At 37.3% G+C, this 27,779-nt stretch overlaps 2 protein-coding genes and 1 long non-coding RNA gene across 4 annotated transcripts in view; all 3 read right to left on the bottom strand.

Annotated features, from left to right (window-relative positions):
- The window catches only part of LOC120391083, a 67,753-nt gene extending 53,353 nt beyond the window's left edge, over window positions 1-14,400 (bottom strand). Inside the window, exon 1 of the long non-coding RNA XR_005591220.1 lies at window positions 13,934-14,400. This is a non-coding gene — a long non-coding RNA (uncharacterized LOC120391083). The remainder of the gene's footprint in view (window positions 1-13,933) is intronic.
- Window positions 1,014-3,900, bottom strand: HOXC6 (homeobox C6). 2 transcript variants are annotated; one of them, XM_039514390.1, is made up of 2 exons: window positions 2,724-3,900; window positions 1,014-1,980 (listed from the first exon to the last, which is right to left on the bottom strand). In XM_039514390.1, the coding sequence occupies exons 1-2, from the start codon at window positions 3,121-3,123 to the stop codon at window positions 1,640-1,642; spliced, it is 741 nt and encodes a 246-aa protein (XP_039370324.1). In that variant the 5' UTR covers window positions 3,124-3,900; the 3' UTR covers window positions 1,014-1,639. The 2 variants fall into 2 exon arrangements, with proteins under 2 accessions (XP_039370324.1, XP_039370326.1); XM_039514392.1 differs by having other exon boundaries at window positions 1,014-1,956.
- A 5,079-nt stretch (window positions 14,401-19,479) lies between the features above and the next one.
- HOXC8 (homeobox C8) lies at window positions 19,480-23,647 on the bottom strand. Its single transcript, XM_039514377.1, has 2 exons — window positions 22,822-23,647; window positions 19,480-21,057 (listed from the first exon to the last, which is right to left on the bottom strand). The coding sequence occupies exons 1-2, from the start codon at window positions 23,255-23,257 to the stop codon at window positions 20,765-20,767; spliced, it is 729 nt and encodes a 242-aa protein (XP_039370311.1). The 5' UTR covers window positions 23,258-23,647; the 3' UTR covers window positions 19,480-20,764.
- Window positions 23,648-27,779: the final 4,132 nt, after the last annotated feature.

Raw genomic sequence — 27,779 nt, 5'->3', positions numbered from 1 at the left:
TGTTTTCTTGACTGTGTAGCAAGACTATTGTTTGGTAAATGCATATTTTGCTCTCCTTTCTTATGCCGTTTTAAGTAACGTATACAAGCGGAGGTGGAAAATAAGCAAATCATGGGATTATAAAACGTCCCTGATCTTTTGATTTCAACCGAATTCAACCGAATCTTGGTTGTTTAAGACAAACTCTAAGAGTATGGTGGGGCTTCCAGGAAAGATATGCCCCTAACGTACCACCATATGTGTTAGATACAGAATGATCGTACCACTGGTAAATGCCTTTGTACTGAGTATACGACAGAGGATATAAAATATAAGTTGTGGTCAAGCCTTCGTAACGTATTATATAAGTCTGCAATACACCGTAGTGTAATATTAGCATTGTTTATTTCATAGTATGATATTGTCAATTACCCTCTACTGAGTGCCAGCTTTTCTATAAAAATGGTTTCAGTAAGTCTGGGAAGGTGTGTGATTGCTTAAAGCTGGGGGTTCATCAGCAATTTCAAATGCATGTGTTTGTTTATTTATTGAATAGCAACAACAAACATTCTGTGACCAGTGACTTGCCTGATGAGGATTGCAATAAAAATACTATTTGAACTTTGGAAAGCCGTTTTTTTAAATCAGGAAGCGAGAGGTCTGGCCCAGATTTGTGATGCCCAATCCAGTAACAAGACTAAATAAAGGAGACAAAACAAAATGTAGACTTCCCCTTTTGGAATACTTTTGAATGAGAGAAGTATGGAGGAGGGAGGGGGGTGTGTTTGTGTGTGAGTGTGTGTATGTGTGTGTGTAAGGATAAAGGAATTTGATTATTAGGAAAAACACACAGAAAATAAGTGAACTTTCTAACAGGCTGTTATCAACATCAGGGATTCCAATTGAATCTCAGAGGCCAGTCTGTAAACTTTAAAAATAATATTCAGTTTTATTAAATACTCAACAATAGTCCTCTGGACATGATCTTTATACATGAGAGGGTGTAACACAAGATATTTTTTTCTACTGCTATAGACCTCCATTCACTTTATACTGTTGAACATTACAGTGCTAAACAGAAATATAAATACAGATACCACAAATACAGCTAAAAATATTCACACAGAAACTGTCACAGTTTGCAATGATGAGCCCAGGTATTGTTTAAATACAATTAGGTTACTCTTGAAAATGCTATATTTACGTGGAAAGAGATTTCAGGGGATTATTTTCAACATGGTGGGAAACTCGCTTTCTGGATGATGATAATAATAATAAAACAGCTGCATAGAGTCCATCTTACAAGGATCATCCCAACACAACTAGGCAACACTACAGGGTGTTTGTTCTGCCTCCTGCAAGCCAGTTTCTTTTTAGGAAGAAAACTGTGTTCAAAGTTAGATAAATAGGCAAGATGGGGGCTGAGTGAGGGTTTATAGTCAAAACCTAAAAGGGATTGTGGAGCAAGTTATGAACTGAATATTGGGGAGTGGGGGGTGAGTGGGGGGAGGGGAGTCTGTCTTTCATGTCCACGTTTGGCTCTTAATTTTTTTTAATGTAGCCAAACCTATAACTTGTGCCAGTGATAAATATAGCGCGTATGTGGAGAGGGGTGAGGGTGGGGAGTGGGGGGGGGCATGAGGGGCTGAGCCGTCAATTTTCACTCCTTTTGCTTTTCCTCCTCTGTCTCTTCTCGCTTCTCTTCCTTTGCACCCAAGCTATCTGCAGCTGCCCCGGCGCCTGCGCCGCCTCCCCCAGACAGAGTGGAACTCAAGTTACTTTCTTTTTTCCATTTCATCCTCCTGTTCTGGAACCAGATTTTGATCTGACGCTCCGTTAGGCAAAGTGCATTGGCGATCTCAATCCTCCTCCGCCTTGTCAAGTAGCGATTGAAGTGGAATTCCTTTTCCAGTTCCAGGGTCTGGTAGCGGGAATAGATCTGGCGACCCCTTCTACGATCCGCTCCATAGCCGACTCCTAGGGATTCAGAAACAAAGCAAACTAAAACTAATTAGTGATACATATATACCTTAGTGGAGATATATCTATTTTGATCACTGCAATCACAAAATCGATTCCCCTTCAACCCCCTCCCCTCCATCCTACATCCCTATTGTCAACCCCCCCCCCTCCCCAGTTCTTAGCTCCTGTTTACCCAGATTCAAGTTATCACACTCAGCCCCTGCAGCACAAATGGTTTCTAATCTAGGCATGCTACTCCTTGCAAAGCTTTGGAGAGTCTTGCTTTAATTATTTCTCCCCAAAAACTAAAGAGAGAGAGACAGAGAGGGAGAAAAGAAAACTAGGTGTTGCCTTAATTACTAGAAATAGACACTTCCTCTTTTGTGTTAGCAACACAAATTTCATAAATTCCCATGGAGAAATCTGTCACAGGGAGGGATCCTTTTTACATATCCCCCCGTCCCAATAAACAATGTACTTACTCACCTATCATTAAAACTTATCTTACCCAAGTAATATTTTGTACTTAACTCAAAAGCAGAGCTCACTGCACTTTATTATAGATATTTTACATTCTCGAAGTCTTTTAATTAGAAAGAGCATAACAAGCCATATTTGCTTGCAACAACTTAACAAATAAAAGGCCTGTAGCGGCAACTGTGAAGGAGCTATATTATTGTTTTTATGGGGCCATAAAAAGTATCTGAGGCTGTTCTGCTAGGGAGATGGTCGTAAAGATGGTTCAGTTTATTTAATTTATATCTCTAAGCTGTAAAACTTACCACTGTGGGAGTTCATGCGCTGCATCCATGGATATATTTGAATGCTAGTTTTTTGTTCTTGCGAAGTGTTCCTGTTTTGGTCACTGGTAAAATCCTGTGCAATTGAAGTCTGTGTATTGTGTCCCATAGAATTTTGCCTGCAGCTAGAAAGCATGTCTTTTTCTTGGTAAAAAGCATTAGATCCATAGTCATATGGTCCTCGGCTGGAACTAAACACAACATTATCTTGCGGTGAATAAAAAGGAGAAGAGTAAATCCGGTTTTGAGCAACGGCTGCTCCATAGGTAGAAAAATGCCTGACGGGGTCATAAGCCGTTGAATTGAGAGCTACATTGGGTAGCACATCTTGGCCACTGGTTAGATGGCAAGATAACGATGGGTTTGTAAAATAGGAATTCATATCTTCCTCTATACCTGGGTGTATGATTTCTTTAATATTTATTTCTGTCTCCAGTTTGTAGTCTGAACTAGATTGTTATAGGGAAGGCTCTACTCCAGGACAGACAAAATGACAAAGTCAGCTGACCTGATTTGAGCCAATAGGAAGCTAGATGTCAAGAAAGGGAAAAATTGCTTTTGCTTGTGTTGATTCCCCAGTTGAAACTAAGTCTGCATTGAAAGTAAGTCTTGAAAATTCTAAATATGAGATGGCTTAGAAGAAGGAGAGAAAATATTAAGTGCATGGGGGGAGATTTCGAAGGGGGGTACTCTTAGGGAAAAAACACATCTGAATTAAGTTTGAAATTTCATAACCAAATCTAACTTTCTCTCTCTCGCTCGCTCCCTTTTATTTTTTTGTTAACACTGAGCTTTAGAAGCAGAGAATTTTTTTATGGTTTCCTGATATCTGATAACAAAATAGCCCAGCATTCAAAGTAATACATCTCAAGTGCCCACAGACTATTAATTCATAAATTATCCATCTTTCTTCGTTTTCTCATGGAGCGTTGGTCAATATTATGGAATCAAGTGGTTGTGTTCTTTATGAGAAAATATCACATAAAGGGAGCAAAAAGAAAAAAAACATGGCGACTGCTCAACAGATAATGTGGCTTTTAGAGCATTCCTGGACTATGGATTTGGAAGGAAGTTGCAGTAAAAAAGACAACATTCCGAATTCACGTTAGTCTGGAAGTTAGATGTTCTCTTTTAGTGCAGTTTGACAGTCCTGTCCTGAATATTTCCCTTGCAATTTTCAATGGTTGGTACTGTTAGAATATATTTACATTTTCAACAGGAACCACAACAAAACTCACACTTTTCCTATTTGCAATTTAAGTACATTTTGAGGTATTGGTTGAGGACAGCACCTCGTGTTTACGTTTACAGAAATTTATGGTTTCGGATATTTACAACAGATTTAGGAAACTTCCTTTGCAAATATTTAGTTAGATTAAAAAGGATTATATTATCTCTTCTCTTGGTGAATTGCACCTAGGACTAATTGAAATGAAGGCAGCTAATCTAATTTTAATTTCAATCCAGTCCCATAAATTGCTCCTTAAATGTAAAACATACCTGCTGATCTGTAAATATTGCAAGGTATATTCATCATTCTCGTGGCTGGCTATTTAAAAATTCAATTATGCCAGGAAACCCTTGGCCTTTTTCTTCACGTACACATTTTATTTTAAATTTAGGATTTGTGTAGAGAGGTCTGGTGAGATGCAGGCTCAAAGTTGCAGGGTAAAAATTCGAACATCTGAAGGTGTTTTCTTGCTATTACTCAATATACTTAATTCCTTTTTAGCGATGTCTCCCCTAAAAGATTTTAGTTGACAAGGAAGAGGGGGAAAGCTATATTTCCCCCCTAGCTATAACAGGAACCCGGATGCCAAAGGATTTTATTATCTTTTTCCTCTGTGTAACAAAGCAAAGTAATCAATGGTGGGCAATAAAGCCATAAACGAGACTACAACTGGAAAAAAAAAAAGCTCGTGTATTCATCTTCTATAACATTAAGGCTTCCCTTGAGTGTCACTAGGAAAATAAAATAAAGTTTCTAACCAAAAAAGAAAATAGCTGGAAGTACACACCAGGTTGTTTAGCACATGTGCCTTGTTGCTGACCATAGTTGGGCTTCCACTCTACAGTGCTTAACTTGTGACCAGCCTAGTACAGATATACGAATTATGCCCAATGTGAAGATTTACTGGTATTTTCCAAAAAAACCCGAAGTTTAGGTTGGTTTCTTGTCTCCCCTTCTCCCTCTTCCCCAGCCATTATACGTGGGGATTTATGGAAACAAAACAAAACGGAACAAAAAAGCTATATATGCTATCCCCCTGGCGTTGACACATTGCACACCCAGCCACATACACATGCAGATGCATGTGTCTGCAGAAACATATATGTTAGATAGATTATAACTGTGAATAGAGGTATGTATGTATATGTCCTATAGGAACAATCTCCTTTGAAACCATGGTTACTTTGGAAACCAACGATTGCATTTGCTTCCAGATATGAAACTGGAGCAATGTACAATAAACTGAATGAATGCATGCATGCATGCATGCATGAATGGAGATCTTTTGCCTCCTCTTGATATGTTGCCTTACCTTATGTATTACTTATGGTCCAAAGGTACTTGGAGTGTAAATTGAAAGTAGCAGGAATCCTTGGAAGATATACAGATATGATCCTATAGGGGTGTGATTCATGTGGCTTCTTTCACCTAAAAAGATGCATGTATAATAAGAGCAGTCTTGTTAAAGTTTTGGGGGAAAGTCTTGGCTTGGAGGGATTAATTTTTGTATAGGTGCTCCGGGGCTCTTGTACTAAAGACCTGTGTGATAACCGTGCGACTAGGAGTGGAGAAAGTTAAGTGCTTTATTACTTCTCTACACAGAGGGCAATGCTTAAAAGTCTGGTCGATTTATAGTGAACAGTAAACAGCTGCCGTAAAGAAACTTAAAATAGACTGCTCTCCCTCCTGAAAATCAGATTTCTTGGGAGAAAAACTCCTGCAAATGTAAACGAGGCATCATTAGATTACGTTCTACTGATTGCACTCCTCTGTCTAGCATTTTGAATGCACTAGATTTGTATTCAATTTATATTTTAACCAGTATTGGGATTTCTCGAAAGTATTTCATCAAGGTATGTCACTAGCAAAAGGTATTTATTATTTTCTCCCATGAAAACATGTACAGGGAAATATCTAGGGCTATTTCTGGTTAAATTGGTCTGCAAACAATTATGTAAACTCATCAGCAGAAGCAAGAACAGATGTTTTATTAAAACTGCTACACAGCAGTGGAAATATGCGCAAGTCCTCGAGTAGTTCTTTAATAGCAGTTGCTCTTTGTTCCCAGAAAATAAAAAGCCCACAGAAATCTGAAATAACATCCACTTCTCATAAACCATATCTCCCCCCACGCACACACACACACATTTACCCCTCTCCCCACTCTGATGTTTACAGGGGGGAAAAGAAAAAATATGTATCGGGAGATTTTTTTTTCTCTCCCAGCTATAATTAGCGAATTGATGAACTGATTTAGAAAAAGGCTTCACAAATGCAATCCCAACACATGTGTTTTCTATCCCCACTAATTACTGAAAGGAAACAAACCCAAATCGTCCCGTGTCCCCCCCCCAACACCCTATAGCCTTAATAAAATGCTACTGTCCGGTTCCTATTCTGCCTAGATCCTGAATGCAAATTCAGACGTCTGTTTGTTTGTTTTAAGAGGAAATGAGTTTGTTGTTTGGTACAGTCAGAATGACCAGTTGAGGCTGATAACACAATTGTAGTCAAAAGCAATCACACTCTGTTAGCCAGTGCCTTGCCTGGATGTAGAAATGTGCTTATTCATAAATACAGGTTGTGTCTGGGTGCTTTTAACATGCACCAAAAGTTAACATGGGTCAGAAGTGTTTACTTGATGTGCCTGTGCAGTATGAATATACTTTTTAGCATTCTGTACGTGGGAGTAGAGAGAAAGTGTTTATATTTTCAACATACATATTAGAATCCCACGTGTGTGTGTGTGTGTGTGAGAGAGAGAGAGAGAGAGAGAGAGAGCACAAAGAGTTTATATTTTGAATATATATTAATTATATATGTGTATATGTGTATGTATATGCATTATATATACTATATATACATTATATAAAACGAATGTTTAGAGTCAAACTGGAAATTCTTTCTACATATACACACCTATATATACATGTAGAATATGGATGTATCAGTACGCATATATACACACTTGCACATATATAATATAAACTATATAAAGAGAGTGGCGGTGTGTATTTATATCTGAGCTGAATATTTTGTAGTTGGGAGATGTAAACACGTGATGTCATTAAATATCTTCCCGATTTTAGCTGATCTCACCTCAGATATGTTATCTCGGGCTTTTTTTAACTTGACATGTATTGCGCACGTGAGTTCTTGCCTTCTAATTATTTTTTTATCCCTTTTTTTTATAGCACGAGCTTTCCTAGTCAAATATTGCTTTTATTGCAAATAGCTCTTATAAAAAAGAAATAAAAAAGAAAATCTGTTTGAGGATTACTTGGCACATGTGCGCCATGGGCCACTATTTCCCAACATGAAATGTTTTGCATTGTTTTGAGTCGCTTCTTTCCTTAGTTATATTGCAGTAATTAAACCCTAGGACGAAGAGTCTGGTAGCTTCTGATTAAAATAGAAGAGGAAATCTATCCTTCTACTGCATACTTTCTATTCAGCGCTTGATGGACTGTTTAAACTTTATTTCAATGTCGCAGACAGATAGTTTTGAAAGAGGTAGGCTATTTGGCAGGTTTATTTGCCACTTCAAGGCATCTTCTTGACAAAGACCCACAGAGCAATAATTAGCCATAATAGAGCTCTCTCCTTTTTCATTTTCACCTCTTTCCTAGAAGACTAAATATTATTAATTATTATTATTATTATTACATAAACCCAATTTCTTCAGTCCTGTATGCAAGTGTGTCTAATATCTCTAAAGACAGGTTATAAAGACTATATTTACCACAAAGTGCATTCCAAGTTTGGTATAATTAGAAGGAAGACTCATTGCTATGCACCAGCCATTTTATTAATTTTGTTGCGTGGCTGATGGAAATAAGTTTAAATGTATTGTTATTAAGAAAGAAAGAAAGAAAGAAAGATCCTGCCTGACGCCTCATCCTCACCAACACAAAAAGTTTCATGTGCAAACATTTAACCTTTAGTTCCAAAACTCAAAAATAATAGTTCTAAGGTAACGTGGGAGCACAGTTTTCTCAAGTTTACAACCGCCATTCTGTAATCACTGAACGCATTTCCAGAAAAAAAGAAGACAGAATTCTGGAAACTGTCAAAACACATATCTCATAAACAGGAAACTGGGAGATGGCGGGGGTGAGGTGGTGGGGGGGCGGAGAGAGAGAGAAGATAAATTAATCTATTTCACTATTTAATTTATTCCTTTTTTCTACCAAGGTCTGAAGTTCTTTCTAACATTGTTAAGCGTTTGTTTATATTCATTTGAATTCATATTGCAACTGAAATAGATGGTTATTATGCCTGAACTACTATTTCTAATATGTGGATTTATGTATTTTTTTTCCTTACCAGATTTATTGAGGTCCCGCACCCCAACAAAAGAAACCAGAATCGAAACCTCTCCGCAGAAAAGGAACTTCTCTTTGTCTTAAATTGCCAAGTAACAATGTTGCTGCTAAAGTTAGCTTCAGCACCTTCCCATGCTATGTAATGATGAGTAATGCATGGATATAATCCAATTTTCAATGTAATATTACGTCAAATGTTTGCTAATTAAATGCACTTATGAATAAACATTCTCAGTGCTGGGGAAACCCCAACGTGTTGATAAATGTAAAATAATTGAGTGTTACATTGTGTAAATGCAAAAAAAAATCCCTTATAATCGCCTTTACAAAAGTACGGACAATTGTTTCATATTCCATTTGATCCAGGAAAATGTATTTCTCAGCCACTATTTAGTTTGACGAATGAGTGCATCAGACTGCATCGCATGTATGTCATGCCTTACATGTTAAAGCCAGGTACCACTGCAAACTCCTAACACCCCTGTGCATTTAGAAAACTATTGTTTAGCTTGGTTATTCTGTCTGGTTGAGTGAAAATATCCCCTACTATCATGTTTTGGTGGGCTTCTTTCTTTCTTTCTTTCTTTCTTTCTTTCTTTCTTTCCATTTAAGATAGCTGCGTTTATGACGTCACTGAGTTGACGCGGGCAATGGTTACTAGCTAAAATTATTAAGAGTATCTAGCTCTATAGATAGATATAGATACACAACTATCTATTGTTAAATAGAAATTAAAAATAAAAGGAATACAATTTTATTGCGTTCTGGAAGGATAACTCAACAATGAAAAATTGTTGTCATTAACTATAGGCAGCTTTCTATTTTATTGTTCGCAGATTCTAAAGCAGAAATTTAATCTGAGATCGCAAGTAAAAAATAATAATTCAGGAAACAATATTAGTTGCCTTAATGATGCTTTTTCAGAGGCGATCACTTAGACAGAATTAAACTATATATTTGGAGACAACCTCTACGCACTTTGTTGAATTTATACATTTACATTGTCTTTAATCGAGCTACAATTTAATATTCCAGGATTTGCTTAAATACACTCATATTTTCAAGAGGGGAAATATCGTTCCCAAGTTGACATGCCTTATCTATTTTTATGAGTTCACGTACATTGGAATGATTTAAAACACGGTAACACGGAACGAAAGGGGCTTTAAAAAGAAAGAAAAAAGAAAACTTCTAGTGAATGGGTATAAAGTGCAACGGAGGAATTTCAAATAGGTTTTAGAAGCCAAACTTTTTGAAGTACTGTTCAGCCTAGTACGTTAATAGGGGGCCGTTTATGGACATTCCAAGGGAGGTGGGGAGAGAAGACATTGCTGGCTCTTTTAAGGTACTAAAACTTCCTTGCAAATCCGGCCTTTATTGTAGTCCAGCATTTTGCAAGTAGTCAAGTAAGGGTATTTTGCCCACTCCTCCCCACCTCCTCACCCCCACAAAAAGGCACCAAATTGCAAAATTGCTCGTTTGCAAGTTTCTGTCACTTGGTGGCAGTATACAAAACAAGTAAACAAAACGTGCAGATATTTAAACACTCGCTCAGAATGAAAGGAGGAAAGAAATTCTCTACCTGTGGAAACAATAGCAATTGTACAACACAGATCTAGGAAACGCATATTATTTCAACGCTAGAAATATACAGTGGGTTTGGGTTGGTTTTTGCCCCTTGGAAATCAACCTTCTTAAATCTGACCAAACCGAATCAGATTCTTGGTTAGACTTTTCCAGAAAGGTGTGTCCACATGCGACAGACAAAAACAAAACCAGAAACTGGAAACACTGTATGTAATCTCAGATTCATATGACTTTAAACATCCCTTTACCTTTCTCTTAGAGCTTATTGCTTGTCAGCTATTTTCTTCCGGTTTCTGTTGATAACTGAATACGCACTGAGATGTCTAAAGATCTTTCTCGGGTTGTACATAAACTGTGACAAAGATATTTATCATATATCTTGCAATCATATTAGCTTTCATCTATTGATCTACATTTCTATCTAGACACGTATTGGCGCTATTGTATTTTATTTAACTGAAAACTGGACACATCATCTACACAGATACATTGTTTAGCATCACTTTGTTTCCCAAAGCTCGGAAGTGTTTAAATGTAGGAAGGCCTTCTGTGATCAAACCTTAAATTCATAGGATTAAAGTGAAATCTGCAAGAGATTCTATTCTATTCTCTTTTTTTTATGTAGAGCTAGTAACAAGAGATCTAACTTTCTTCCGATAAGACCAGGAATTCCTTGATACTCCGGTATTAGGCATTTTAATATATATATAACATTATATATATATATATATAATTTTCTCTAATTATTTTATCTCACAACATTCACTAAAGCTTTACTTTCGTCTGCTGCAAAGAGCTCTTAAATGACTAGCCTCAAGTATTTCTTTCTCAAAAGCATTTGCTGGACAGAATTTCGAACATAAATATAGTGAAAAATAACATTTATTCCTGTAGTAATGACCGAGATACAAACCCCATTGAAAATAGAAGTTAACATTACCGCAGGTAGGATTTACACTGAACACAAATGTTAATTTATAATATATTTCTATATCACATACTGTTTCTGGATAACGTGTGGGCTACATTGATTCGTCGTACATTGACTTCCTCCAATTGCTACCATTTTCAAAAGTTTGTAAATGGTTTTACAAGTATTACTATACTTGTATGTTTATAATGTTATAATAAAAACGTATTTTTAGCATTGTAGCGTTGCATAACAACACACACAGAAACACATACACACCCATTTAGCATAATCTTTATATGTAGCTCATTATCTTGTCTTTATATATATTTACCATTATATAAGATAAAATATATAAAAATAAGATTTATCATAATCTTATCCTTAGGTAAATTTATGATAAAATATACACACATATAGTTAAGAATGTGACGTCTTTCTATTAAAATATAAAGTATGGTATCCCAAATATTCGTATTAATTATAGAGCCTAAATTCTCATATTTGATATATTTATAATATAATAAAATATGAACATTTACAGCAACATAATTTACATTTCAATAATGTGGCAGAATCCTGCACTTTTATACAAGCTCTATCTGTAGAAAAGCTGTTATTTTTCTGCAAGTATATGTCAATAACACGTGGTGATTTTATTATAATCCCTCCTGTGTAGTGATGCTATAGATAAAAGAAGCAATTTATTTCCTCTGTTTTAGTCTGTAAAACTCAGAGAATATAAATCATTACATTATTCCTCCTATACGTACTAAAATGTTTCTCAGCATTGCTAGTATATGAACGATGACAATCCGTCAGCCTAAGTAGAAAATCAATACATCAAAAATTGTTTTGTATACCAAATTCCAGGCCTTGGAGAGCTGACAGTGGTTATTGTAAACAGTAAATGCAGCTATTGCAATAATATATCGAAGGAAAGGGAACAGATTTTTGGTCCCATTAACCACAACTCAAGAGAAGAATGCAGATGTATTTAGACTGTAACCTCTAAAAGATACTATTTCTGTAATGAGCTGGTTCCAATAAACAGTCATTGTTTGCTCAGAAAATGTCTTTTTATGACTATACAGATTGCAGACAAGGGCTGACACAATGTGTTTTCAGTGAACAAACCGAAGACAAAATTGTATCTCTTACTTTTAAAATAATCTTAATTCAGTATAATCTAATTGATTCCTCATTTTAAAAAATGCCTCCGAAACGTATGCGGCAGAAATTGTCTCTGTGAAACATTTATTTTTTTTAAATACCTCTTTGCACTTACCCAAAAGCGAAAGTATTTTGGTGGCGGGAGTGGTGTTGTTTAAACAGACCAAAAGAAGAAGATACTTTTCAGAATAAAATGCAGGCATAGATAGATGGATTTTAGAAGGACAGTAGGATATAAACATGTTATTTTTTTTTAAATTTTGCAATGTATATCACACATAGAAACATAGAAATAAAATTAAGAATCATCCCCTGGTAACTTCCAAAATACTTATCACGTTAGATAATAAACCCCTATGTAGTCTCCTGAAAGACTGAAATACAGAAGAGGCTATTTATTTATTTATTTATTTATCTAAGGGCAGAAAATGCTAAATACTTCACTAGTGGCACGTTTTACTAATCAATCGAATCAACTTCAACGCAGAGTCCTTTCTAGATGCCTTTTCCCACATATTGTATTAATATGGAGAAGGGGGACAGTAGTAATTTATAATGAGACAGGAAGCAAGAATTGTCTTTGTCACCCCTCCCCCACCCCACCCTTAGTCACAACAATGTCTGGCTTATCTTTTACTTCATGTTGTTATTTAGGTACATTGTTTTGTACTGTAACTTTTACCAACAGGAATTTATACTACAAATCTAGAGATGCTTTTTTTCATGAGGGGCTGTCATGTCAGGAAAGAAAGGAGATATATACTTTCGAGGAAATTAAGCTAATACATTACATACATTCTTAAATTAAACCAATACACATCACATATATTGTTCTCTCTGGAACGAGTGAACAAATGAATAGAGAGAGAGAGACAGAAGGAGAAAGAGGGGGGGGAAGTATAGGGAAAGAGATTGTAATTTAAATTACATATGTTGTATCTGAACAAAAAATATTTCGAGAAATTAGAAGGCAGGAGAGAAATTGAAGACAGCATAAAATGTAAAGATCAGCATCATTTTAAACAAAGTTGTAATAATAACAATATGACAACATAAAAACCAATATAAAAATATCCCAGAAGAAAGTTATTACTCTACAGAAACAGAGGGTGGAATAAAATATTTGACATGGTTCCTTCTGGGACGAGAGAATACAATGTAATCACCGTAATCATATTTTTAAAGACTATTTAGACCAGAAGGCGGAGTTTGTGAATAAAGGACGATCTCGAAATTTAAAAAGTACTTAAAAAATAAAAGCTCTGAGGGGGGAAGGCGGCATCTCCCCCTCCATTTCAATCATTTGTTGAAACCCGTGGGGGCTGGGCGAGCCAGTCCGTGTCTGATGCACACAAATAGAAGCAAACCCATAATTGCTCATTAAAAATGGCACTAAAAAGCCTGCTTCGGCGCTTCCTGGATGCGGCTGGCTGCCTACACTGCGCATGTGCGCTAGATAGTCAATGATTGCCTCTTATTAAAAGTTCGGACTGGGATTATTTTTTATTTCCATGGAAAATGTCGCTTCCGGGTTCTCTTTTTTCTTCCCCCCCCACCCCCCCCCCCCGGCCCCCAGGTTCCAACCGAGCCCTTTCGGCTCCTTTAGTTTAACCAGTAGATCAGATGCTTTTCTTAGGCCTTTCAGTACGTCTCCCCCCCCACCCACCCCTTCCCCACCACAGCACCACCCCTGTTAACACTGCCCCATTGTAAATGGAAAGGCAGACTGCAGCACGCATCTCTGTCTGTCTCCAGCAAACCAGCTCCCCACCGATGTGACATCACCACCCGTAAACCCTTTTTTTTCACCGAATTAACTACATTTCTGCCGATCCTGACCATATTCTATCATATCCAAGCTACACCCCTCGCCTACCCCTCGCTCGCAAAACGATGCATCATTATCTTTAACACCCATTGCTATGGATCATTAGTTACACATTTTAGCCAATAAGGGAACACTTACCAATGTTGCCTGTCTCCCCCTCTCCCACTCTTTCTCTCTCTCTCTCTCTCTTTCTCTCTCTCTCTCTTTCTGTTCCACTGACGCTGCAGCTCAGCTCCACAGAAAGATTTAAAAAAAAAAGATGGAAAACAAAAGCAAAATAATTCTTCTCTGGTTGGACAGGGGGTGGGGGGAAGCTTAGGAAGGCATCTATTTTTTTCTCTTAAAAAAAAAGGTATTTACAACTCCTTGTGCCCCTCATCATTGCATCCTCCAAAGGCAATGTATTGCGTTTTGCCCCTAGGGGTGGAGAACAGGAGGCGGCAACAAGACGCAGCAGTAAACTCATTATTCCCAAAATGCCCAAAGCAACCACCAATTCCAACCCCAAGGAGGGAAAAAAAAATCTAGATTTTTTTCAAAAAATAATAATAATGCTAATAATTAGGTGGGGGAAAAATACCATCCTATCCCTGGCACTGCTTGGACTGTTAAAGGGAGGACTACTGTGAAAGAGTCATAAGAGAAACCACAATAAAAAGTTCACGTTCATGGATGGAGTCCACATGACTTCCTGTGGCCAATCCAACTTGTGATTCAGTCGTAAACTTTTATTGCTTAGCTGTAAATTTTCTGCAAACAACCAGGAATGCGTTGCATTTTTGTGACGAGTGCAAATGCTCTCGTCTGTCGCCATGTTTATACAATTATTTTTTTTAATATTAGTAATTTTTTCTTCTCTCTTCACCCCTCCTCCGAATTAAAGCAAGCAAATTAATACTGAGTATATATAAATAAATATATTTATATACGTATATACACACGCGCGCGCGCCCGCACTAGATTTTAATTTCTAAGCATTAGTGCCTGTCTTAATGTGGAGCCTTTTTTGTTTGACCAGGGAGATATGGCCTTCACAATATAATGTTTTTTTATTTGTATTATCGCTAATTAATTGGGCTACTTAGAGAGATCAACATGGAGGAAGGGTGGACTTTAAAGAGGCAGGAACGAAAAGGGGTGAACTGGAGGGTTTACAAATAAAAACATTATAAAACCGTGTTAATTTTCAGGATGTAGGAAAAGCTAAATAACACTCTATTGTGTCTGCAAGCTCCTCCAGCTAACCGAATTAAACCGTGTAGTAACATCTCTCTGCAACACAATATTCTTAGGAAAGGGTGTGTCCACTTTCCCTGGCAAACTCAACACAAATTTGCTATCTTCACCCCACCTTTGGCTTTCTAAATTATAATGTTGCTCTTTGGCATGAGCCAAACTCCATACCCTGTCCTGGGATATTAAGATTTTGAAACGAGTGAAGTTCTCCAAATAATAGTCAAAACTAGAGAGCTGCTGGTGCGGTATTTCCCCATACACTCCCACATTTTTTACCTTAAATGTTGGTGTGATTTTTTTGAAAATTAACAGCTTCCGATCCAATTTTACAGTTTCATGGAGGGATTTTTTTTTAATCAAGCTGTGATTGGAAATCTCAGCTAATACTATTTCTCAAGGAAACATCTCAGAGTCTGGTCCTTTCATTGAATCAAGCGATTGGATGGGCAGGAATTATATAGCAGGCGATATTATTTTTCTTCGAGTTTTTAGTTGGGGCCTATGCAAACACTTGAAAATATTGATTTGGAGTCAGAGCGATTTTTTTTTTGTCGGGTACAGGCCTGCTTTGATCCTATGGAGACCTCCACAAGTCTGCAAATAGACAACCGCAAAGACCAGATCTGCTAGTTTAGATTAAATGCTACACTCTCTCCCCTTGTAGAAACATTTTACAATCCCAACTCCTAGCTTCAGGGCCAGGAGTGGCAGAAAGCTTTGGGAGGAAAACTACAACTTTGTCGCAATAACCGAATTCAGTCATTTGCCATGCATTTTCATACCATGCTCCCGTATTTCCAGAGTTCAATTCTGCAGGTACTTCTGGTTTGCTTGGTTTTTTTTCTCCCTAAGTGTGTCTGTCTGTCTGTCTATCCGAACAACACAAAGGTTGTAATACAACCGGATGGAAGGGAAATTACTTTATTCACTTTACAAACCACCAATAAATTTTATAACAGGTAGTTAAAAGTTACGAGGGGGAAGCAACCACCACAACAGCTCTAAGAACACAATGGACTCCTCATTTTCCGACGAGTAGACCAGAGAATAGAATCCATACAGTGAACAGGAAATTTTATCCCTGCAAGGCAGAGGGTAACCTGTCCGACACGTTTCCCCTCGCCCTTGAAACATTAGGGCCCATGACTTCAGTATTTAATTCTCATTCCCTTTATCCAACAACCTTGTCTGGGAAAATAGCCTCTCGCTTCTTTCCTTGAATTAAACATTCGCGAAATCATTTCCCCTCCTCACGCTCCTTGGAAAAGGTAAAAGGAGGATCAAATTTAGGAAGGAGTGTATGTGTGTGGGGGGGGAATATAGCAGCTAGAAAATGTAGAAGGATTAATTTCTTTCCAAGTTTTGTTTTTCAAACTTTCCGTGTTCATCCTCGTCTTTTTTTTTCAACCCATCCTCCTGCCTATCTGCATGTAGTGCAAAAAATATCAAATAAAATAAAATAAATGCCCGAGAAATTCGTTGCCTCTAAAATATAATCTTTGCCCATTTCGAGTATAAAATCTAAACGAATTTTTTAGCCTAATGGCTGCATTGTCATGTAGCTGCTGCTATGATTAGAATAATAAATTAAGGGAAAATGAGCAATATGCTCAAGCTCAGTTTTTTAAGGAATTACATTTTTCACAAATCACAAATGGAGATCCGAAGGAAATTTGATTGGCTAATAAAAAGCGTGAAATAGGATATTTCTCACTTCAGGCGGGTAGATGAGTCTAATTTCAGTAATACTGAAGCAATGATCGTTTCTGAATAAGCCACTTTGTGAACAGCGTATCTTCTTTCAAATTACTTTACCCCATAAAATGGTCTTTTCTCTTTTTCTCTTGAAATGGTGGAGTGATTACAAAAATAACCGGATGTCAACTGAAGATGCGACTCTGTTGTGTTGACTAGACAGCATAAACATTTACCCCAAAAGTTACTGCTTCACTTGTAGTTTCAATAATTTAACTCCTAACCCTTTGATAGATGAGTGTCGCTATGTGGTATTCGTTCATATAAAACTACTTAGAGATGTGGATTTAAATATGATGGATAGACTGCGCATACAGCTTTTTTTTAAATTTTAAACAGAACACTTTGATAAGTTATCATTCTTCTTTGAACCTCTCTAAGAACAGTATGAGTTCGTCAAGACCTTAAAAAAAAGTTTAGTAATAGCTGCTATCTGCAAAGGCTCCTTAACATTGCTATAGAAGGTGTGAAGAGCATAGATCCATTCTACTGAAGCAAGCGGAAGAAAACTACGGTGTTGTAAATGGCAGATGAATAACCCTGAAGATTATACCTCTGTTAACATAAACCAGTCTATGTTATGCCCAATAAAGCAGTTTACCTTAAGTGTCTACATTCGAAAGGGAAAAGTCTATAGTGATCCATATTATTTTTAGTACTTTAATGGAGAAAATGGGTTCACGAACATATTATGTCCATTCTAGATGTGCATTAACATAAAAGTGTGTGTGTGCTTGTGTATAATTCTAGAAGTCGGGAGTGGAGGAAGTGTATACTGAGAATTCGATAGAATTCGATAGATAGCTAGCTAGACAGCTAGCTAGATAGAAAACCCTATTCTACCTCCCCCCAAACCTGCACTAGAATTCTAGAATTATACACAGACACATTCTTATGGTCTATGCACGTATATTTTGTGTTTTGAACATGAATAATAGGCACACATACAAGCTGCATTAGAATTTTAGAATGAGACATACACCCATCCATGTTTCATATGCATGTGCATTGTTTGTGTTTCTGTTTTGAACGTGAATACATGGACGACATACAATCTGCACTAGGTTTCTAGAATGAACCAGACACACATTCATATTCCATATGCCTATGCCTTGTGTGTGTGTGTGTGTGTTGAGCATTTATATATGCACACACACATAAACGGCACTAGAAATCGAGAATTACACTTATACATAGTCATATTGCATAGGCACATGCATTATGTCTGGGGGTGTGTGGGAATTGTGGGGTTGTGGGGGTGTATTGGCTATACATATCAGTATAGATTTAATGTTATAAACTAGTCCTTCCTCGTGGTATACTCTTCCTGAGCAGTGTCCAACATTTTCAATTATTTGAGGCATTTAAATCCTTTAAGCTTGGTGTTTTGGGTTAAGAATGTCCCAAACCCCAGTCTTTTCTCCAGACATAGTTCAGGACATCAGGATGTATCTTAGGAATCTTGTGCTTTCTTATCTATTCTATCGTTGTAAACAACCCGTCACTTTTATACCCACTACGCCTATATGATGTAGTCCATTTATCAACAGACAAGAAAAAAAAGAAACATTTTCGAGATCAGCATATATGGTTTAACAAAATGACGGGGTGTGGGGGGGCATATTTATAATATTCCTATTTTACAAAGGGAAGAACTGAAGTCATCACATTCAGGTTTTATTGGAAGAGATTCAGTGTCGTGTCACTTAGACATCTTCAGGTGCAAGAGAGATAACTGGGATTTATTTATTTATTCATAAAAAGAATTTCTGATTTTGCATCTGAAAAAGCTATTCATTGCTTTCATGACAATTTTCTTCGTAAGATGCTTATAAGGGTTTCACTTAGTTAACTATATTCTCATATTGTCCAAGTATGGCTTGTGAATATCTCTACAACGTAGTTAAAGCACATTTTAATGTATACGTAATCTCTTTCCAATCTCTCAATCGCTTTATAACGATCGCTTGCAAGTAGCAAATTGCACATACGTATGACATGAAAAATTCTGAATCTTCTGGGTTATTGTAACCTCATTTTGAGCAAAGAAAGAAAGAGTGTAGGATTTGCTGCACTTTAGAGCTATGGAAGACCAGAATGTTACACTTTTGAGACCTTTCAGTAGAAGTTCCCACTGAGGAAAGTAAAATAAAGATATTTACTTTTAATACATTGTTCTCTCTCTCCTCCTCCCCCACCCCCATCCACCCCAAGGAAGAACTATAGGATAATGTGGACATGCGTAGGCATGTTTCATACCAAGAGAAGAATTTTAACAATGAATATTTCTGGAAGCTTGCAACTTGAAAATGGAGTTTAAAAAAAACAACCTAAGACTACATATCAGTAAACAATACTGCATTGGTAATGATAATATCAGGTTTTATCCCCCCCCCCGGCTTATTCACCATGTCTAATTACCCACATTTATTGTAGTTGTGCCAAGAGTCAGACATCCTGATTTCCTTGCAACTTAAAGATGGCTCTTGGTTTTGAACTGTGCGAGCATGGGGACCAGTAACTTGAATGTATGAAATAATACTTGGGACTCATTGGCATCTCCTAACTCTGTGTGTGTGTGTGGGTGGGTGTGTGTGTGTGGTTTTAAATAAATGCATAACAATTTACGCAACTCAGCCCTTTTAAAATCTTTTTTTATTATTATTATTTATTTATTTACGTAATGTCTCACGTATACAATACAAATCCACGGTGTCCAGAAATTGGCTTCTGGCAGAAATTGCTACATTCAGAGTTTGAACACGCAGAACTATGCTTTTACATAAAACAAATGACTTTTTTTTTCGAGCATGTTGCATTAACAGATAAGTCAAGACAAATAGATAACTATACATTCAGTGCAATTTAGTTCTACGCTACTTTATAAGCACAATAAAATAATACAATACTGTGCGTTCTCAACTAGGCAGTTTCAGTTGTTGGGAATTTTTTTTCCAAGAAAATAAGCAGCAACAAATACAACAAAACCGCATTACAAATACTTTGAAAGCATGACTCCTTCTATAGGTAGTGAAAAGTACATAACAAGGTTTTTTTATTATCATTTTATTTTATGCTACTTAGTAGCTTGCATCAGGGCAAAACGCAGCTCGCTCGCTCTTTTCCTTTAATAAATTCCGACCAAGTAAAATTTAGGATCTGTAAGCCCCTTGTTGATAATAGATTTGATTATTATTGCAGGTTTCCCTTTAGGTAGTATATTAAGAATTTCGAGTGCTCACACACAGTGAAATGGTAAACAGTGCCTATATAAATCATGAAATGTTAGGCTCTTAGCCTTCATGTTCTGGCCTACCGAGACATAGGCGTATAGGTATGATCTACATACAGATATATTCATATATAGCTAATATGTGCGTGGTGTCACCTATAGTCACCCACCAATCTTCCAATTCAGACAGGCAGCTAAAAGTTAAATGATAACTGGGTATTAGCACTGAAGATATATAGATATATAGATATTAAAAATAAGCTAAGACTAGCAGAAAGCAATATCATACTCCCCCTTGGATCATGAATGGGGAAAACCAAGGTGGAGAAGAAATACTATTCAAACCTATTAAAACAAATACATAAGATGCATACATTTATATATCTATCTATATATCTCTATCTAGATAGATAGGAGTGGGAGTAGTGGGGAAATCTACTGTTTGGAGATGTGGCATTTGCTTCAATGATTGGTTTGTGTTGGTTTTTCCCCCCCTCCTGCTGTTGTCGTAAAGCCAACTATCTATTTATGAAACCAAAAAATGCAGCTATAGATATAGATATATATATATATATAGAAAAAAAGTAGGGGAAGTTGTTCTATGACAATAAAAAAGGCTACAACTGTTTGACAGGTAGTTACTGCTGTGTGAGGCTCTCCATTCTATACTCTATAAAAGCAAATGACCGTCGTAAACATCTCGATTTATCATCTGCCATAAAACGAGACTTCAAGGAGCTGAGAGATCAGTCCTTGCTTTCTTCTTTTTCCTCCTCTTCTTTTTCCTCTTCTTCATTCCCTTCTTCCTCGGTTTTCTCTTCGTCCCTGGCCCCCGGGAGCTTGTCTTTGTTGTTTTCTTTTTTCCATTTCATTCTCCTGTTCTGGAACCATATCTTCACTTGCCTCTCCGTCAGTCCCAGGGCGTGAGAGACCTCAATCCGCCGCTTCCGTGTCAAATAAGGGTTGAAGAGGAACTCTTTTTCTAGCTCCAGGGTCTGATACCGGCTGTAAGTCTGCCTGCCACTGCGCCTTCCGGGAGCTATAGAACACAAACAACATAACTTGTTAGCTCTCTCCTCGTGCTTTTTTTTTTAACTCCTTGCCTGATCTTTCCTAGAGACACTGGTGGTCTTCCCTTCTCTATGCCTGCAGCCCCTCGTGGTATTAAACCGAAATAAAACAAGCTATTTATTTTATTATTATTATTAATAATAATAAATAATAATAATCATAATAATAATAATGCACCCTAATCATGCTCCCTCCCACCCCAGACCCTTCTTCTGCAACATATCCACCTCTTGCTTCCCTTCGCAAATGTAATTCACAAAATATATCCTCCCAGCTTCCTAATATTTGATGGGTTTTAGCTGTGGTGTTAAATCAAATGAAACAAGTTGTGTTTTTAAAAAATATTATTATTACTAATCCAACCTCTCCCAGCCCACTCCTCTTCTGCAAAATGTCTAACTGTGGTTTCCTTTTGCAAATGTAGCTCACTAAATATATGTTCACAGCTTCCTAATATTTTTGAGCCCTGAGGACCTGCATTTTTGTTGGATAAGCTACCTCTCTCCCTTGTGTGTTTGTATGATCAATGTGTGAGTGTGTGGGTGTGTGTGGGTGTGTGTGTATACACATATAGAGATATGTACATATGTATATACATACACAGGAAGTGTATTGAAAACAGTTACATAAATAGACATTTACAACAACAACAACAACAACAGAAAAAGGGCTTATGTATCTGAATCTGACTCCTTACACTCCCTTCTGCATAGTGCCTACTCGGTAAGAAAAAAATCATAGATTTGCTAAAATATCTTACAGCTCGAAATTATGACATGTGGTTACCTGTAAATCAAAGCTTTGATAAATAACGTTTTCCCACTTTATGCCTAATTTAAGCCTTTTCTGGGCCAAAGCCTAAAAGCATTTACAAGGCAAGTGGGTCTTCTTGGGGGCTGGGGGAAACTTTATTGCTTAGATTGTCCTTTAAAATTAGCACTCGATAGTCTAACCTTCATATGTTTTGAATTAACAAGCATTAGATACAATCTTGAGGCTCGGGGAGAGAAACTTGTACTTTGAAGTATTTAGGATTCTGTGCAAATGAGGAATGGTTGCAGTTTACTTCATCAAACAAAGTTCCGTTAGGTCCATTTTCCTTTCTCCCTTTATCTTTTCCTGTCCAGGACAGTAGAATGTTCCCTCCACCCCACCCAGCTCTGAACTAAGTTCTCCTTTAAGTTTAACTTTTATATAGATATAGATATAGATATAGATATAGAAAGAGAGAGAGAGGTATAGATAGATATAGATAGAGAGTAATACTTTACATATATACATATATATGTGTAATGTTTTACATATATATATATAAACATACATATGTAAAGTATGAATAATTCCCTTATGCAAGTTCCTACATTTTAGCCTAAGTCTCCAAGCGGTTAAGAAAGGCTATATGACATTTTAAAGAGCAGTGTATTATCAACATGCAAATAACCTCGTGGGAGCTGTATCTTATTGCCTATCCTCAAGGCAAGCAATAAAAAAACAAGTTTTACTTTATTGTGATTTAAAACCTTTGCACAGTATCACCTTGCTGTCTCTCTAGTAACTGCTGGCTTGTTTGCTTTCAAAGGACTTCCTAGGAAGAAGAAATATTATTACAAAACTGCTCATTTCTTTCAGACTGTACAGCTATGTCTATCTTTTTTCATATATAGATATAGATAGATAAAGATATAAAGTAAAAGAAAAACAGTTAAAGGAGGAGAGAAAAAAATGTCCTAACCGTGTGGTCTCATCCATGGGAACATGAGACTGGGAGACGAATTTTGATTTAAATGGCCTTGTCCCTCGCTAGAGTTACTGTTGGAAGACGATTTACAGTCAGGATATTGTACAACGGTCGCCTCTTGCTGGGCACCATAGAGCGACTGCCTTGGTAGAGCTTCATATCCATAGAATTTAGACGCGTCTCCGTGACACGCCAAGGCGCATGGGTTTTGCTGGTATCCAGAGTTAGAGATGCTGGAGGTTCCATGGTGGAAAAACTCTTGGACATGGTGTGAAGGGTGTTGGAAGCTGGGAGCGGTAGCGCCCGGACCATAAACCAGAGCATGGCTCCTGCTTACACTTTGTGGAAATCTGCAGTCGTAGTAAGTTGGTTCCAGCGATTCACCGCCTTTGTACTTGGAAAAAAGAGGATTTACAAAGTAGGAACTCATGACTTTCGCATGAAAAAAAAAAGTCTTTAATTCTAAGAGATTAGTGCTAGGCTCTCCCTGGACTGTATAAAGTCCTGAGTTTAGTGGCTTTTTTTTTTTAATGAGCTCTCAAAGACGTTTCATAGTGCCTGAGTGTGTATACGGCTGCTTTATGCCTCTTAATGCTCTTGACTTCTCTTGTATCTGTCGGTAGGTAGAGCTCTTTCTCAGTTTGTCTGTAAGTTGCTCCTTCCCTTTAACACCATAGGCAAATTCCTCAAAATCCCGATGGTGTGGCGCTTTCACACGCGATTTGTACTCATCACTCTTCTACACCAAGACAGGCTAGAAAGAAAATGACAAGGATTTGGGGGGTCTTGAAGGGGGTGAAGGGTACGTGGAAAAACCAGCCTTCAGAGGGGAAGGGGGAAAAAAACATATCTAATGAATGAAGGAGGGTTATGAAAGGTGCGCATTAATATCCTTAGGTGCTTTTTTGCAAGCGAGCCTCTTCACTTATCTCAGCAAATACATGCGCCAGCGAGGTCAATTTAGGTAACCTCAACAGGTAAAAGAAACGCCAGCCAGACCAATTCGGTGTCAATAGAAATATTATTTTCGTGGCGATATTTTGATGGGGTTTAAAGACAAACAGGAAACCAACTGAGTGTTGGTTACGTATTTACAGCGAGGTTTTCGTCTCTTCTCTTCCGACACTACGTCTGTGGGGTTATGAGTCGGCACCCTATTCAGCTCATGGCATCCCTTCCTCCTATTTTTGTTGTGGTTGTTTGTTGCTGAAAAATCGAAATGGAACAAACAAAACAGAACAAAAAAAGAGAAGCTGCCCCTATAGGAGACAATTTCTTTGATTGGTTGGTTATTGTTGTCCTATTTTTAAAAATAAATAAATAAATAAATAAAGAGTCTGGGATTTTTTTTTCCTTTTCCTTTTGGACCAACCATTGAAAACCCACCGCTGAAAATAACAGGAAAGCATCATTTCAAGAAAATAAAGTAAACAATGCATTTAAGAAAGCTACTTTTGAAGGAAGAGAGGAAAAATTGGACAGAAAGTATGAACTCTTTTTTGTATGGGTGTCTGTGTGTGTGTCTCTGCGTGTGTGTGTGTGTGTGGTTAGGGTTGCCTTTAAAAATCGACATGTTTCTAAATCACAGAGAGTTGTTTCATGTTTTAATTTTGCAGATGCTGCTAAAGCACCTATTTCCCCCTCGATAAATGACCATTCATTGAAACCTTTCACTTGAGACACTTCATTTTATGATAGCATTAAGGAACTCAGACCATTAAATATAGGATAAGCTAGTAGTCTTCCTCTTAAAATTTTGAGGGAAAAAAAGGTTTGCAAATTAATCCTTCCTGTGCTGTTCTGCAGCTTTTTAAAAGTGAAAAAAAATCAAAGTCACGTCTATAAATTATGGAGTGATATTAATTGTCAGCGTTTTCCCTTCAAATATTTCCAGCGATCGCTTCAAATTTCCCCTCTATGTTCTTTCTGAAAATGCACGTTAATTAATTTCAGAAAAGACCTAAGAAATACCAACTGTTCTGAAGTGTGGAAGAGTGAAATACATTTTAACCCAAACTTACGAAGATATTTCCAGGGTTCCAATTCTTCATTTTAATGGCATGAACTAGTTAAAATATCTGGCGAGGCTGGCATTTAGGTGTATTATTTTTTTAAGTAGACATCTTTTCAGGCGGGAGAAAACAAAGCAACCCATTCCCATGTCTATTAGGTGTCCCCCAAATAAAACAAATGATTGTATTTTCTCTTTCAAAAAGCTTCACAAATTGGATTTTTTTCCCCAAATATACATATATATATATAGGGAGAGTAATTTTCCAACCATGTCGTAGGTTATGACTGAAATGAAAAGATACGTGTATGGTGAGCAAATATTATCCACAAATTAAAAATAATTATAAACAGGGTAGAATTAGCATGTCGAATTTTACATGAGAAAATGTTATGTCTCATTAAACCCCTAAAAACAATTTAAAGGGGGAAATAAGCACCTGGGGATATAAACGCCTTAATTAGCAGCTAATAGTCAATGTAACCATTTTACAGGGATATGATCAACCTAATCCCTACTTTTAAATACCCAATAACTAAACATTCTATACAGGGCGGTGGATTTATATTTAATGACTGAGAATTCAGATAGTCTCTTCTTGAAATTAAATTATGTGACTGAAACATTAGCTGCATTTTTAGCCGAATGTGCATTTGTGTAATACCTAAAGATACACTAAATAATGCAGACTATTTATCGTGCCGTATGAGGGCTTAACAATAAATGTTTACCTTCAAGGTCCATGCAAAAAACACTCTCATTAAATCAGTTATGTGCAACTCTCAGATCTTCTTAAAAATATCTTGACATTTACGGTCCAGGGAAAGTGCTGTTCTTTGTCTACAGTTTTTGTGGTTTGTGTGTGTGTGCGTGTGCCTCCACGCTTCGGAATGTAGCTTTATAAATTTGTCTGTATTGTAGGATTCGATTTTTTGTTATTGTATTTGTCATGGGTGCGAGTTATTTTTAATGTTCTGATCTTACTACCGAAAAAAAAATTTTTTTTACGGCTTCATTTTTTTTTCCCCAGAAACGTATTGTTGAAAAAGTGTAACTTGTGTTGGCTCTAATAAAGAAAAAGACTTCAACAAAACAGCTTTCGCCACAAGCATTTTATATATTTACTAGTTGATGCTGGACTGAGGGGCTCTGTGTCTCATCAGATATAATTAACTGATTTTTTAAAAAATCTATTTATTGAAAGACTATTTTACCTAAGAATCAGAGCTTTGCTACCACCTTGACAGCTTCTAATGTGTTTGCTTTTCCGATGCACATTATAAGCTAATTTAAAAGTCATAGGTGAGGGAATTTATACATATTTGTTTTGATTTGTTTTTCTTACAACCTTTTAGAGGCCTAAAGGTGTAATAGGATGCGTTGTAACTTAATGGGCCAAACGACTTCTAATATTGGACAACAGCGCCATCTTGCGTTTTCTTTACCCACGCTAGAGCGAGAGAGAGAGAGGGAGGGGGAGAGGGAGAAAAATCCCTCTGTCAAAAAGGAAAAGAAGCGGGGTTTTTTCAGCATCTAAATCAGATTAAATCTATTTTTAAAAAGTCAAAGAAAACTGTATGATTGACTAAACTGTGAAGTGGCTATTGGTATCCTGAGCTTATCAGAAGGCCTTTTATAACCAATAATTACACGACTTACTGATTTGCCAGAGAGCTTGATATGACGCCTTAGCAATGTAACGAGATAGTGATTGTTTCTTCATAAAAAAGAGGGTAGTATTTTGGCACAAATTATTTCTGTTTCTTCTTTTTCTGCTAAGGAACTCATAAAAAAGCACAACGTGTATACACACTGACAAACAAACGCAGCCGCGTACCATCTCTCTCCTTCAACCTTCAGTGCTTTTATCAGTTTTAATTTAGGGTGGTATTTTTCCCCCCTGAGCCAAGGGGGTCTGTTGTTTGTAGTTTGTAGACAAAACATTCCAATAATCCGGTTTCAAAGAGAAAAGCACCCACCTTATTTAAACCATAAAACAATTAAACCCAGACGTCTAGCCAGTTCTGTGGTCCTGTTTTGTTCAATTCTATTCAGCACACATAGCAGTGACACAAACAGAGTTGTAAAACTGGCTTTTTTCCCCCCCTGCGGAAATGTACCTATGGACAGCTTTCAAAGCTGTAGTATCCTGTCTTTTCTGTGTGCGTTACAAAAGGGCCATTTTTAAACGAAGCAGGAAAATATATACACAGAGAGGCAAACCATATGCCCAAGGAAGATCCTCCATTTGAGTATTATTGTTACATTCATGACCAGCAATACTCACCGCAAGGTTTTGAAAATGTGCTTTTCTCTCTGTCTCTTTTTTTAAAGCCACGTTGCATCTTTTCTTTATCTTATCGAAAGGGTAAGAGTCTCCAGTTGCAGAGCATTTCAATGCCTGCTCAGTTAGTATTCCCCACTATCACCCAACGGCCAAGTGACACTTAAAATTATGGGGCAACTCTGCAGTTAAGAGCCTTGCACATGAACTGTAACTGCAGCAGGATTTAAAACAAAACAGTCCATCACCAACAAAAGAAAACCCTCGACGGAGACAAAAGGGACCATATCCCTTCGTGCCCATAGGCTCCAATGGGACTTGTGCCGGAGTAAAGACTGCAGCATGGGCTGGAGGGGGAGGGTAAGCGACCTATGGTCTCTTTGGAAATGAGATCGGGTTGAATGGGGGGGGGGATCAGAACTGAGACGCATGGATCATTTCTTTTCAACGTTAATAAAAGCGTTTCATTACATAGCCACCAGAGAGGTGGGCCCGAAGCTGATTTAAAAGTCCCATCCAAAGTGGGAACTTTTCCCAGTATAAGTGGTGAACTTTCTCCATTGCAAATTTGAGGTGGCCAATCCATTTTTGAATTCCGAACAGTGGTTTGTTTGTTTGTTTTAAATCGAGTTCACGCGGACGGATTTGGAAGGGGAA

The sequence above is a fragment of the Mauremys reevesii genome, linkage group 25 (assembly GCF_016161935.1).
Source record: "Mauremys reevesii isolate NIE-2019 linkage group 25, ASM1616193v1, whole genome shotgun sequence".
NCBI classification, from domain to species: Eukaryota; Metazoa; Chordata; order Testudines; family Geoemydidae; genus Mauremys; species Mauremys reevesii.
Note: the sequence above shows the minus strand (reverse complement) of the source record. Positions and strands in the feature narration are given on the sequence as shown.

Bases quoted from the DNA above. Each gene is read 5' to 3' on its own strand.
- HOXC6 (XM_039514390.1), bottom strand. From the start codon at position 3,123: ATGAATTCCTATTTTACAAACCCATCGTTATCTTGCCATCTAACCAGT. The intron at 1,981-2,723 runs GTAAGTTTTACA...AATTAGTTTTAG, and splicing joins GCGCATGAACTCCCACAGTG to TTTGCTTTGTTTCTGAATCC.
- HOXC8 (XM_039514377.1), bottom strand. From the start codon at position 23,257: ATGAGTTCCTACTTTGTAAATCCTCTTTTTTCCAAGTACAAAGGCGGT. The intron at 21,058-22,821 runs GTTAGGACATTT...TGTGTTCTATAG, and splicing joins CCCATGGATGAGACCACACG to CTCCCGGAAGGCGCAGTGGC.